This window comes from Geotrypetes seraphini, chromosome 4, assembly GCF_902459505.1.
Source record: "Geotrypetes seraphini chromosome 4, aGeoSer1.1, whole genome shotgun sequence".
Lineage (NCBI taxonomy): Eukaryota > Metazoa > Chordata > Amphibia > Gymnophiona > Dermophiidae > Geotrypetes > Geotrypetes seraphini.
Window position 1 is genome coordinate 94548138 of NC_047087.1, and position 14626 is coordinate 94562763.

The window sequence follows — 14626 nt, forward strand, 5'->3', positions numbered from 1 at the left end:
AAAGTTCATCCCCAAGACACGGAGCATTTGCCAGTCGATCTTGGTAAAGGTAAAAGAAAAGAAAGGAAAAGAAACATGAAATTGACTAAAAAGACAAAAACACGCGAGCAAGAAGGCAAAAATAGTTTCAAAGGCCATTGAAAAGCATCTTCTTAGCTCCGCAGAAACTAAGAAACTGAGGGACCGCATGCCTATGTTGGGCAGGAAGGCACTCGTGTATGCGCAGTGCAGGCTATCGTAAACTTTCTAAAGACTTAAAGTGGCGATGCACTTTTGAAGTGGTCCGTACTGGGGCTCCGTCAGTGACTTCACCCATCAGTGAGAATATGTTGCCTGTTTGTCCTGGGATAATAATATGAACGTCTGAATGGGGCAGAGTATTGTTTATAAAATAACATAGATGTAGAGGCATGAGATTTAGAAAAAGTTGTCATTGTGTCTATGTGGGTTTTTTAAATTCAATCAGTTACCTCAATCTTTTCTCCAAACAGATCATCCCCCTTGCAAGAACATCAAGGTTTTAAGATCAGAGACTCTGAGCCAAGATAAATGGCAAACTGATACTGCCACTGCAGATGTATGAGAAGAAACATAGAATGCATCAAATATGCCTTTAGCTAGAGACTTCCTCATAATGAACAAGTTCTTAGATACTTGTTGAAATTCCTTGAGCTTTTCTTAAGAGAGGAATTTCTCAAAAGCTGGAAGTTGTTTGAATAAATGGAGGAATAGAATTAGTAATCCAAGATTCTATTTGTTAACATGAACACTTGAAAAATTAATTTAGCAAAAGAAGTCTAATGTTCTAGCTTCCCTGCCTGGAGGAGCAGAAGCATAAGATCTTGAACTACGTGAACATTTTAAGGTAGATTCTACAAATAGAGAATGATGTTGAAAGTTGTGTTCTCTCAAAATTTAAACACTTTTGTATTCTATATATTATATTAATCTTTTTAGGAACTACCTGGATTGACAGGGGATTCTTCCTGTTCTTAAAAAGGGTATCTCCCATTACTCTAGGTAAAGGTACTTTTATGCAATCATTTGGAGAAGATTCATAGTCAAGCTACTCAAAAGTTCAGAGTGAGTTTCTTCCTCTGTCTCCATTTTAACTGGTAAAGCATGACCCATCTGCTTGACAAAGCCAGTAAAAGATATGCTCTCTAATGGAGACTTTTGCCTCTGAGGTAGAGGAAAAGGATCAAAGAGTGCCATAAGATTCTTCTGCTGACAAGTCTGGCAGATCCTCATCTGAGTGGTTGGAGATATTGGAGTCAGACTTCTCAAAATATTCCCTCTTAGGGGAATCAGGAAGTGTGCGTCGAGAGGAGTGTTGAGTTTGTGAGAAGGAGCGCTAAAGCGGGGGTTGATGCTCTGACCCAGGAAATAACTCTTCTGCCAATGATGCATGTGTTGAATGGGTCCATACTGACCCCAGTGCTTGATGTCTGTGACCTCATTCTTGATAGACACCTCGATGCATTCTCAGGCTGGATTGAGGCAGGCATGGACGTCTTTAAAGTGTGTGAAGACTGCATCTGCAGTAGTCCTAAAAGCTCATTTGAACATAGCCCAGATCTCCTCCTGGAGAGTCAGCATCTACACCAGAAGAGACCTTGGTGTGGAAGCAGTCTGTGGTGTTGGTTGTCTAAGCATGGGAGATCTCAATGTCAAGACACGCCTGGGAGGAGACATGATCTGCAGTGATGGAGAGCAATCCATGGTGCATCAAGGCTCACTATGTGTCTAGGAGGTGGACATCTGGGAAGATGCAGTGCCAAACCTAGAAGGGGAGGAATGTTTATGCTTCTTAGCTTTCTTACCAAGATGATGTTGAGTCTTGTCTCTGTAGAGAGCCCAATGTTCGACACTATCTATGCAGTGTTGCTGCATGTGCTGTCGATACCGATGACCCTGCAGATTTGGTGTCGGGCACCAAATCTCCTTCAATATTCAAAGTCAATGCCAAGCTGAAAAGTTTATCACACTGGATTTGTTGGACTTTTCAGTGACCTCTTTTGCATATGCAGAGATGCAGTGCCAAACCTAGAAGGGGAGGAATGTTTATGCTTCTTAGCTTTCTTACCAAGATGATGTTGAGTCTTGTCTCTGTAGAGAGCCCAATGTTCGACACTATCTATGCAGTGTTGCTGCATGTGCTGTCGATACCGATGACCCTGCAGATTTGGTGTCGGGCACCAAATCTCCTTCAATATTCAAAGTCAATGCCTAGCTGAAAAGTTTATCACACTGGATTTGTTGGACTTTTCAGTGACCTCTTTTGCATATGCAGACAGTGTTCACAGCAAATGTCCTGATGTTCAGGACCTAGACACTGAACATACCAATTATGGGGGTCAGAGCCTGACGTGGCCCAATTAAACTGAATACATTTCTTGAAACCACTCGACACCCTCTTTGACAAGGATGGAAAAATGGCTGATGTGAAGTCAAAAAGCTCGATGGCCCAGGGAGGTCGAGTGAAAAGTATACCGAAAAACATCGACACATCTTCGGTCAATAAAGGGCCTTGAAGTGAACCAAAGGCCAAAAATGGAAAAATTGACAAAATTTAATAAAACTCAAAACAAAATACTGAAAAACAATAAAGAATTATGAAGAAAACAAAACATCAGGATGGCACAAAAAAATTTGATGCACTGAAGAGAGACAGAAGACACAGCTCCTTAGAAAACTTATAACTATTGGTCTCGTGTCCCAACGACAGGCCTAAAGATTTAAAGTGACAATGCACTTGGTAGTGTCAGTACCAGGTTCTGTGTATGACATCACCTACAAATGAGAATATTATGGCTGCTTGTCTTTGGAAAAAAATACTTAATTCAACTTAGTATGTCAACCTACAAAACAGACAAAAATTCTCCTCTCAGGGAAATAGATATACAGTAACCAAAGGAGATGATTAAGGAATATGCTGATAAGTATAATCTTCATATGTTGAAGCAATTTTTAATACTATACATTTGGCAATGTATGTAAACTATATTGTGATAAATTTACCTGCTTGTAACATGCATCTCTGTTAAGGAAACCACAACAGCAAAAATTCCATGGCTAAGAGGATTTACTTTGCAGTTTCCCTACAACAAACATGGTCATGCAATATTATGCCAGTTTTCATTTTTTTCCCTTTAAGGTAAGTTGATTTAAAATAAAAAAATATTTTGAAGAGCTTCATTTATCCTGTTTTTTAAAAAAACAATAAACAATCTGGATTACACCAATACTGCAAAGTAATCACCCTTCTAGAATAATATTTACTGAAAAACAGATACACTTTTTCATAGTTGTACACATTTGGCACAATCAATGTATAGTGACAATGATTAGAATAATTTGCCTCCAACAATCAGTGCAGCTGAAAACTTTAGCACACCTCCAAGTGCACTGGAACAAAATGAAAGTGTAACTTCCATATACTAATGCATGGTTTCATTGCATGAAGTTTTAAATTGCACAACTGAAAATGGGGGTTCTACCACCCAATCACTAGCAATCATCTAGAAATCATGGAATAAAAGCAGGTTTAGTACTTCCTGAAAAGAAAATGATATAAACATTAAGTTCATACCAGTTAGTGCTTTATAAAACACTGACTACTGGACATTCAGTGCAGGTATCCAGATGGTACTGAATATCTAGGAATCAGCACTGACCAGCAGTGCCATCCAGTTAGTGGTGACATTCAGACCTGTAATTGGTGTAAGAGTTACAACAACCTTAGACTGATTCACATACACATCTGCCAAAATCCATGTTATGCTTGATTTTAATTAGCTCAAACTCAAGCTCTTTCCTGCATATACACTTTAGGAGAAACAGAATTTTTTTGGAGCTGAACAATTTCTATGAATCTTGTATTTTCAGCACCCAGGTGATAAAGTTAGCCTAAGCCAAGAGAACCTTACGGAGCTTTGGTTTCATGGATCTAGAATTATCAAGTTCATGGCTGCCATTTCACTCATTGTGGTTGTCTGTGTAGTGTTCAAGTGCTTACCTTGGTCCTACATTATATAAGTCCATGTCTTTTCAGAATTTAAAGTCTACAATAGTCTGTGGTCCCTGTAGCAGTGCCAACCACACAGGTGTACAGCTACACTAACTGAAGGAAAAATGGAACCTGAAAAGCTGCAGAGCATGATGTGGGAGAGGTATGAACACATCTGAATCTATACTGATTATATGTTATTAACACTCCCTTTCCCCATTTCAGATCCTTAAAGGATAAAACACTGCTGAACTGTTTGGTATTAGGCCAGTCATATAATATACTGGTTTAAAGAAAAGCTCAAGTCATAAAAAGCCAATCAGCAGTACCATACATTATCTATAACATACCGTATTTTTCGCTCCATAAGACGCACTTTTTTCCACCCAAAAGTGGGTGGAAATCTCAATGCGTCTTATGAAGCGAAGGTACAAATTTTGTTACCCCTGTACTGTTGTAAAACCCGCTCGCCGCCACACCACCTTTTTAAACCCGCCCGCTGCCGCACCACTTTTTTTAAAACCCCTCCCCGCACCACTTTTTAAAAAAACACCCCTGCCTGTCGCTGTCGTAGTACCTTTTTAACCTGGTGGTCCAGCGTGTATCCTTCCCTTGTCCTATTTCCTGGCTAGCAGCGCACAGATCAGGAGCGCGGTTGTCAGGAGCAAGCTTGACGATCTCCCGCTCAGCCCTATGCTGCTTTCCGAATGGCTGCCATAGGTTCTCAAGAGTCCTGAGAGCCTACGGCAGCCATTCGGAAAGCAGCGCAGAGCCAAGTGGGAGAGCATAAAGCTTGCTCTTGACATCCGCGCTCCTGATCTGCATGCCACTGGCTGGGAAATAAGGAGTAGCCTGGCAGAGCCAAGGCTGCAAGCACCGTCTGCAAGGTAGGTGCTGCGGCAGGAAGGAAGAGAAGCCGGCTGGAGCTACTGGGCCCACGAGCAAAAGAGGTGGGCTGGAGGGGATGGATGGGCAGGATTTTAAAATATACGGGAGGGCTGGCGAGCTAGCTGGCTTGGGGTTGGCTGGCCTGAGGCAGGTGAGCTGGCTGGAGGCTGACTGGCTTGGGGCTGGCTGCCACTACACGTGCCTACTATTAGATGTGCCCACCACTAGATGTGCCCAGTACCCTGTCATGGCCTACCACTAGACCATCAGAGGGGGGGGACAGCATTATTCCCATTTGGTTCAGCATTATTTTTCTTGGTTTTTCCTCCTCTAGAGGTGGGTGTGTCTTATGGTCAGATGCGTCTTATGGAACGAAAAATACAGTATGTGGGTAGGAGGTGTCAGAGAAACTACAGGGCATGAATAACAATTACATGCTTAGAGACATAGAAGGACAGGAGCAGGGGCAAAGGAGAAACCAGAACACAGGAATATATTTAAACTCAATTGTAGCTACTTAAACAGAAAAATAAAATGTGATTACAGACACAATTCACTTGTGTAAAAGCTGGGAATGACCTGCTATGCTCTTCTAGCTTAAAGTCCCAAGGTTATTAACTTAGCAAGGACTGGAAAAATGAAAAAGTCTTAGTAGAATTCTTTGTTACAGAATCCAGAAGTTTCTGTATGATACGAATACAAATTTTGTTCAGATCTGAACAGGTGCTAATCATATTAGAAAGCTAAACTAAGATGTTGCATCTGAAAGGAGGGTATGTGCTCCTCCTGTGCTTCTATATCAGACTGGCAATCAACTGTTGACTGACTGATTTCTTCTTGCCAGATGTTTGATATGTCATGAGATGTATCTGTTGTCAGGACATTGGATAAGGATTCAGCAGTTTGGGGCTGGCTATCAACTGTCCTATCATCGATATCTTCTTGCTGCTGTACAGAGTTTAAATACTGCTGAAGTAAACTACTATCTTGCTCACTATTGGAGCTGTCTTTGCTGCATTCACCATGATTGTCAGAAGGCTCCTCTGTGGAAGATGGTAACTCAAGCACAAAATCACTGTACTGTTTGACAGTTTCCAGAGATGTTGCTGCGTTGCTGCTGCTGATTCCTTCTGTGGAATTCTTTTCAGGGTCCAGAGAGTTATGCTGTTGAGTCTGGTCTATCATGTTGGAATGGAAGCCAGAATCTGGAAAGTCTAGAATGGATTTCTCAGTGCAGACATTCGATTCATCAGCTGGTTGGGGAGAAGTCTCCGAGTTTGGATTAAGTGGCTGGACAGTCAATTTGCATGCACACAAAAATTCTGATGAAGGAACATCTGATTGCTTGCATTTATCAAAATGTTTTTTAACTGAAAGCTGCCATTCCTGAAGGGATTGAACCTGTGAAGTACAGAAAATACTTAGTAGGTACAAGCCATAAGAAATACACATGAGGTAGATTTATCATTTCTAGATTCACTGAACAAACTAATAATCTAGTGCTGTTAACTTTACTTCTAGTTTTTCCATTTCTCATACCGGTGCTGTCAACTTCTCACACTACAAAATTCTGCTATTTGGTTGATCTGTTCATTAAAGAAATTAGACAGGATTATACCCTATTATGTTCAGTTTCATTGGCTATCGACGAAGGCCAGGATTTCTTTTAAATTGTGCATTTAGTACTTAAGATCATTCATAGAACTGCTCCATCCTACATATTCTCATTGATCAGTTTTATATTCTAGGTATGCAACTTGTAATTCTTTAAAGTTAGCATTTCCAACTTCTAAGGGTTTCAAATTTAGAAAAGTCTTTTTCACTCTTTTTTTTATACCAGGCAGCCAAGCTTTGGATTACTTTACCTGCATATATAATCTTCACGACTCACTATGTTTCCTTTTGTAAGTTCATTAAGACTATTTAAGAACCATATACAGTGGAATCTCGGTTTGCGAGTAACCCGGTTTGCGAGTGTTTTGCAAGACGAGCAAAACACTCAGCAAACTTTTGCCTCGCAAACCGAGCATGTTCCGGTGTACGAGCACCTCCCCCCCGCTCTAACCGGCATTGCAAACCCCCCCCCCCCCCGCGAACGCCCCCCCATGAGAACCGCAAAGCACCCCTGTGCTGAAAGCGGCATCCGCCCTTCCTTCCTCCCAAACATGGTCCTTATCCCTTCTGCTTGTTGTAAGGGTGAATGCGAGCTCCTGCCTCTTGCCTGGGCTGGGCCTTGAGCATCTGCGCATGATCAAGGCCTTCTGGCTCTCGTTCTCTCGGAGATCTCGATGGTAGCCTCGGGGGGGTTGGTGGAACAAATCAAAGCGAGTTTCCATTCATTCCTATGGGGAAACTCGCTTTGATATACAAGTAACTTGATTTACAAGCATGCTTCTGGAACAAATTATGCTCGTAAACCAAGGTTCCACTGTACTTTCTAATTAACAAAATTCTATTGTATGTACTGTATATCCCAAACTTTATTTCTGGTTTACTTGAAATGTAATCCAGAATATAAGTGGGCAACTCAAAAATTAAAGGCACTTGTTAAATAATGTGATAACCAGAACAGAGCTAGCAAAATGCAACATATGTACTTGTACATTGCCTATTGGATAGTTCACCACGCACAGTGCAGCACTTGGCCTTTAGTTATATGGCAGCCACAAAGTCAGAAACATGGACGCTCCATTGCAAGATTTCACCATCGAAAAACAACGCACAGTAGTGTACTTTCTTTGGGCAGAGGGGAGTGAAACCTGTGGAACTTTACCATCAGATATTGACTCAGTATGGACATAGCACCATGAATCAACAAAAGGTTTATGAGTGGATAAAAAAGGTTTAAACAGAAATTTGGATATCAGCTATGCATCTGCATTTGACATAATGCATGAAGACTTGAGATACAGGAAAGTCTGTGCACAATGGGTTCCCAAACAGTTTACTGATCTGTATAAGCAATAGCGTGTGGAGGTTGTGACCCAGTTCCTTAGCTGGTATGAAGAAGATCCGAGTAGTCTGGAGAGAATTGTCATCGGCAACAAAACATAGGTGAATCACTGCAACCTGGAGAGCAAAGGACAAAGCATGATGAAGTAAAGGAAGCGGTGCTCACCTGGCTTCAGGAGCAACCGAGAAACTTCTCTACAGGAATGTAAAAGTTCGTTGAATGACACAACAAATGCTTTGTCTTGCATGGGAACTGTGTGGAAAAGTGGTATGTTCAATTTCTCACAGTTACTTCTATTAAAGCCGTTAAATGTAGTTTGCCTTTACTTTTTGATTTACCCTCATATAATATAATTGAATAGGCATTAATGCAAGGAGTGAACTCTATTCATGGCAACATCAAGATAAGCAAATATAAGAAAAATGGCCCTTGATTCTGGAGAATACTAAAGCTGTCCTGCACATAAATATTTGAGGAAGCCCTAGGCTTTATTGTTGCCTCCTGGATAGTCCACCAGCTGTTGCTGCTCCTCTTGGGGAAGAGGGGGTGGAACATTTCTCTTCTTTCCTGTCCTTCCTGGAGGTGGGTTGTAGTTACTGAATACTTTTGGGCAATTGAACCATAGAAATGGTGTTGGTCTTCCCTGGGCCCAAGCTCAAGTAATTAAAAGAAATAGTTGAAGTCATGGAAGCTGCAAAAAAAAAAAAAAGGCAACACTGACGTAGATGCAATATCTAATAGGACATCAGAGTTTTGCATTCACGATGTAGGATGACAAGGGCAAAAGCAGGCACCAGATGCTGCCATCATTTCATACAAGTTATAAACACTATCAGAGAACACCACCATATATTGGGGGGGGGAGGCTTCTAAGGCAGTACAATGTCATATCCATGTGGCAAGCTGCAATGGTTTCCAGAATAGACTGACTTTTACTCTCATGCTTTAGGATAGAATCGATTTTAGTGTCTACTGCCAGGACTCCTGGAGTGCTGCCCAGTGGCAAGATAGCTGGAGACCAGGAACATAGTAATGGAATCACTGATAAATTGTTTCTTCAAATGGTCTCTTTTCAGGAAAACTCACTCAAAGCAGAGGATGAAGAAGGGATACCAGTTCTGGAGGCCCTTTGATGATTTGAGATGATGTAGTGTGGGAATTGTTGAGTAAACTGGTGCACCAGAAAACATGGAGAGAGCCTAGAAGCATGGCTTCAATGCCACATATAGATTTCTAAGAGAAAAGAGTCATTCCACGTCACGTGGACCAATTTAAAAAAAATCATCCATGCTCGATCTCTTCCAAATTGAATAAAATTTTGTGTGGGCATTCACTAGGGTCTCAAACTAAATCATGCAAACCAATAGAGATCCAGCCAAAAATTTTTGCATGATTTAGTTTGAGACCCTAGTGACTGAGTCCTCACTCTTCTGTGCACACCAGCCCTGGAAGCATTTCCAGGTCTTTGAATAGGCAGCCAACATTGTCTGCCTTTATGACGTTAGGAGAGTGGCTATAACCACTAATGAATAGCCTTTGTGCACTAAGGCTGTGTGCTCAAGAGCCATGCCATAAAACCAAAATCCTCCAGAGTGATTGGGCCCTACAAGAGTAATTCCAGATGACAGGGTAGTCTGAGACCCTGGTCCCTCTGTATACATACTAGATCTGCATACCACGGATGCCTCGGCCAGTCTGACAAGAACCATCAACCCCTGATGTGACATTATTCTACACAGGACTCTGCCTATCATGGACCACGGAGGAAACATACAGGAGTCCTGCCCTTGGCCACAGCTGCACTGGGACATCCAAGCCAGTACTTCCTGGCTTGCATCATCCACTGAAAAACTGAGCCACTTTTCTTGTAATGCCATTAAATCAAATGTGGGCATTCCCATAGACTCACAATGCTGTCGAATGATTCCCGAGATAGAACCTATTCTTCGGGGTCTAGCATCTGCTAGCTGAGAAAATCCACTTGCACAATGTCCACTCCTGCTACATGTGCCGCTGAGAGAGCAAACAGATGGATCTCTGCCCACTGAAACAAAAGTTGGGCCTCCAAATGTAATGGAGCACTCTTGGTGCCTCCATGCCAATTTGACATAGGCTACCACCGTTGCATTGTCTTAGAAAATTCATACTGCTTTGTCCTGCAGTGCCAGATGGATGGCTCTCAGCTCTAATCAGTTGATTGATCATTTCCTCTACAATGGGTTCTAACGTCCATTCTCCGGATGCCCCTTGCATAATGCTCCCCAATCGAACAGGCTGGCATCTGTCATCATAATCACCCATGTGGAGATGTGAAGCGGCACTCCACGGGATAGTGACTGCAGCTCCTGCCTTCAGTTCAGACTGACATGCTTCTGTTGTCCAAGGTAGAAGCATCTGCCCAGGAGGGAAGGATTAGGACGGCCATTATAATAATAATAATAACAGTTTATATACCGCAATACCGTTAAGTTCTATGCAGTTTACAGAAGATTAGTGGGGTACAAGTTGAGTTGACGTACAAGTTGAGTTAACTTAAGGGATGTGGGAACAATGGGGAGAAAGGGCAAGAGAGGGGAAGGAGGGAAGTGGGTTAGCTGTCTAGGTATTTCAGGAATAGGTGAATTTTGAGGTGTTTCCTGAATACCTCATAAGTGGTGGGCAATAGGAGTTGTCTTTACCCCATAGAGCAGCCTGATGTGAGAGAAGATGCTCATGGTGTTTTTTTAGTTTGCATCCTCTAACCGGGGGAGAAACGAAGTGCGAGTGGGAGCTTCTCTTGTGTTTGTTGGCTGAGAAGGAGAATAGGTCAGTGATGTATTTAGGGGTTAGACCATAGAAAACTTTAAAACAGAGGCAGGCGAACTTAAACTTTACACGAGCTTCCATCGGCAGCCAGTGTAGCTGTTTGAAGTATGGCGTCACGTGATCGAACTTCTTTAGACCAAAGATTAGTCTGACCGCAGTGTTTTGCATTAGTTGTAATCGTCGCATATTCTTTTGGGGGATTGCTAAGTAGGCGATGTTACAGTAGTCGAGTTGACTTAATACGAGGGATTGTACCAAGATTCTGAAGGCAGAGTTATCAAAGTATGCTTTAATGGATTTAAGTTTCCAGAGGGTGAAAAAACTCTTTTTGATTAGGGAGTCCACCTGATCTTTCATGGTGAGGCATTGGTCCAGAGTTACACCCAGTATTTTAATGGTGGGCTGTATGGGGTAAAGTTATGTTTGTTGATGTCTAGTGGGGTTTTGGTGTCAAGAGGGCGCAGTGAAGCGACAAAGAATTTTGTCTTCTCAGTATTGAGCTTGAGTTTGAAGTCTGTCATCCAATGTTCCATCAAGTTTATGGCTTCTGATGCTTTTGGAATTGTTTCCGAGATGGAGTTGGCAAATGGGATAATAATTGTGAAGTCATCAGCATAACTGAATAATTTTATCCCCAGCTGGGTTAATTGAACGCTCAGTGAGGTCATGTAGATATTGAAAAGCAGAGGGGATAGTGGGGACCCTTGCGGAACGCCGGATGGGTTGCTCCAGGTGTTGGAGAGATCATTGTTGAAGTGAACCTGATAGGTTCGGGACGAAAGGAAACCATGAAACCAGTTTAGCACTTCGCCTCTGATGCCAATAGCGTCTAGACACTGTAGCAAATTCGCATGGTCTACAAGGTCAAAGGCAGAGCTCATGTCGAATTGCATGATCAGGGCACTGAGGCCTTTGCTTAAAAATAGGTGCAAGTAATCTAAGATGGCTGCAATTACTGTTTCTGTGCTGAAAAGCGGTCTAAAGCCGGATTGAGTCTCATGAAGGAGTGAGAACTAGTCTAGATATTCCATTAATTGGGAGTGTACCAGCACCTCCATGATCTTTACAAAGAGTGGTATGGAAGCAATTGCTCTGTAGTTGGAAACTAGGGCTGACGATTCTTTGCTATTTTTTAGGATAGGGGTTATTATTATGTGGCCTTTGTTGGTGAGGAATTTTCCGTTTTTCAGGTTATTGGCTAAGTAGTGCAGTAGAGATAGTTTAAATTCAAGTGGTGCCGCTTTCATGATTTCCGGGGGACATGAGTCCAGGAAGCAGTATGATTTGGAGTATTTGTTGTATAATTTGGTATAGTTATTCCAATCTATGTCTTGAAATGAATCCCAGAACATGTCTGCAGGGGTTTCATTTCCTTGTGTGTTAGCTATATGGTGTTCATTAGGTTCTTCTGTTGGGCAATTGTTTCTTAGTTTTTTAATTTTTGAGTCAAAGTGCAGGGCTAGGTCGTTCGCCGAGGGTAATTTAAAGTTGTGTGTGGGTAGAGTGTAGCGGGTGGTGTCAAATAGGTTAGTAACCAGATTGAACAGCTCTTTTGTATTAACTCCTCGTGAGCTGTTGCAGAATGAATTGATTTTGTTTGAGTAAAATGCTTTGCGTTTATCTTTTATTAGTTGTTTGTAGGTTTTTATATTGGCTCTCCAATTGTTACGGTCTGATAATTCTCCTGTTTTTTTCCATTTTCTTTCTAGACGTCTGGCTAACTGTTTCATTTTTAGGAGATTGATGTCGAACCATTTGTTATATTTATTTGCATTACTTTTACTGGTATGTTTAGGTGCAATGTTGTCTAAAATGCAGGTGCTGGTAGTGGTCCAGTGATCCCAAAAATCAGCTACTTCCTTTACCTCTGCTTGTAGTTTATATTATGTGGGAGATTCGATCATTAAGCATATAGATAGCTGGATGGCTGGTGGACTTGAGGATCGCTTGATCATTTGCATGCCTAATGCGAAGACAGCGGACCTCATGCATCACTTAAATAAGATTTTAGACAGTGCTGGGGAGGAACCTGCTATCTTGGTACATGTGGGTACCAATGACATAGGGAAATGTAGTAGGGAGGTTCTGGAAGGCAAATTTAGATTCTTAAGTAGGAAGTTAAAATCCAGAACCTCCAGGGTAGCATTTTCAGAAATGATCCCTGTTCTACGCGCAGGACTCAAGAGACAGGCAGAGTTCTGATGTCTCAATGGGTGGATGAGGCGACGGTGCAGGTATGAGGGTTTTAAATTTGTTAGAAACTAGGTGACATACTGTGGAAGAGAAGCTTATTCCCCAAAGATGGGCTCCACCTTAACTGGGGTGGAACCAGGCTGCTGGTATCAACATTTAAAAAGGAGAGAGAGCAGCTTTTAAACTGTAAACTAGGGGAAGGTCAACAGACGCTCAAAAGAGCACAGTTCAGGACAAGGTATCTTTAAAAGATATCATCATAAAAGGGAAAACAGAGCATCCCAATAGTGAGATTGCAATACAGGCCACAGTAGACCATACATTCTCAAATACAGAGCAGGCTGATTTTAAAGATTATAAATTATCCATGCCAACTATTGAGCAAATTGTAAATAGATATAGCAAACATTGTTTGAAATGTCTGTATGCAAATGCCAGAAACCTAAGAAACAAGATGGGAGAATTGGAATATATTCCACTACATGAAAAGATAAATATAACAGGCGTTTCTGAGACCTGATGGAAGGAAGATAACCAGCGGGACACTGTCATATTGGGAAACAAACTATTATCATAGTGATAGGGTGGACCGAATTGGTGGAGGTGTAGCATTATATGTTAAGGATGGCCTTGAATCAAATGGACTGAAAATTTTACAGGAGCAGAAATACACCTTGGAATCCCTATGGGTAGAAATTCCATGTGTAAGGAGGAAAAGAATAGTGATAGGAGTGCACTACTGTCTGCCCTGACCAAGATGAATGGACAGATGCTGAAATGTTATAAGAAATTAGGGAAGCCAACAAACTGGGTATGATCATGTGACTGGGCCGAGCGGTAACACCCATCAAATATCCACCCCCAGTCACCTTCATTCTCTGTAAAACACAACAGGGTTACACACACAATTCTTAAAACATGTGACCACGTCTTTCCAACCTCCTGGTCATCCCAACCTCCTCCCTGGACTCCATCCCTCCAGGTCTCTCCCGAGTCCTTCCTCTGACCCTGTATTGGCCCTCTAGGTCTTTGGCAGCATCCGGTTCCATTCACCAGTTACTACAATGGTTGTCACCGTCCTAGCTGTTCCCTCCATCGAACGCTCCTTATATCTTGGTCAATGCTTCCAGGGTCATAAGAACATAAGAATAGCCTTACTGGATCAGACCAATGGTCCATCTAGCCCAGTATCTTGTCTTTGTGGAGGCCAATGCAAGTCACAAGTACCTGGCAAAAACCCAAATAGTAACAGCATTCCATGCTACTGTCCCATGTCTGTCTCAACAGCAGACTATGGACTTTTCCTCCAGGAATTTGTCCAAACCTTTTTTTAAAACCAGCTATGTTAACTGCTCTTTCCACATCCTCTGACAACACATTCCAGAGCTTAAGGCGTTCAACAAGGTCCTGCATGAACGACTACTTCGAAAAATTGCGAGCCATGGAACTGAGAGTGAAGTACTCAAATGAACTAAAAACTGGTTGGTGGATAGGAAACAGAAAGTGGGGGTAAATGGACAATACTCGGACTGGAAAAGCATCACGAGTGGAGTGCCGCAGGGTTCAGTGCTTGGACCCGTGGTCTTCAACATATTTATAAACGACCTGGAAATTGGTACGACGAGCGAGATGATTAAATTTGCAGACGATACGAAGTTATTCAGAGTAGTGAAGACACAGAAGGATTGCGAAGACCTGCAATGTGACAAACACGCTCAAGAAATGGGCTGCAACAAGGCAAATGAGGTTTAACGTGGATAAGTGTAAGGTAATGTATA

General features: G+C 42.1%; 1 protein-coding gene across 4 annotated transcripts in view; it reads right to left on the reverse strand.

Moving 5' to 3' along the window:
* Window positions 1-5358: 5358 nt before the first annotated feature.
* CEP97 (centrosomal protein 97) overlaps window positions 5359-14626 on the reverse strand; it is a 118354-nt gene continuing 109086 nt past the window's right edge. For all 4 annotated transcript variants that reach the window (XM_033940933.1, XM_033940930.1, XM_033940931.1 and 1 more), the window contains exon 11: window positions 5359-6298. In XM_033940933.1, coding sequence (XP_033796824.1) covers window positions 5633-6298 — 666 coding nt within the window. In that variant the 3' untranslated portion in view covers window positions 5359-5632. The remainder of the gene's footprint in view (window positions 6299-14626) is intronic.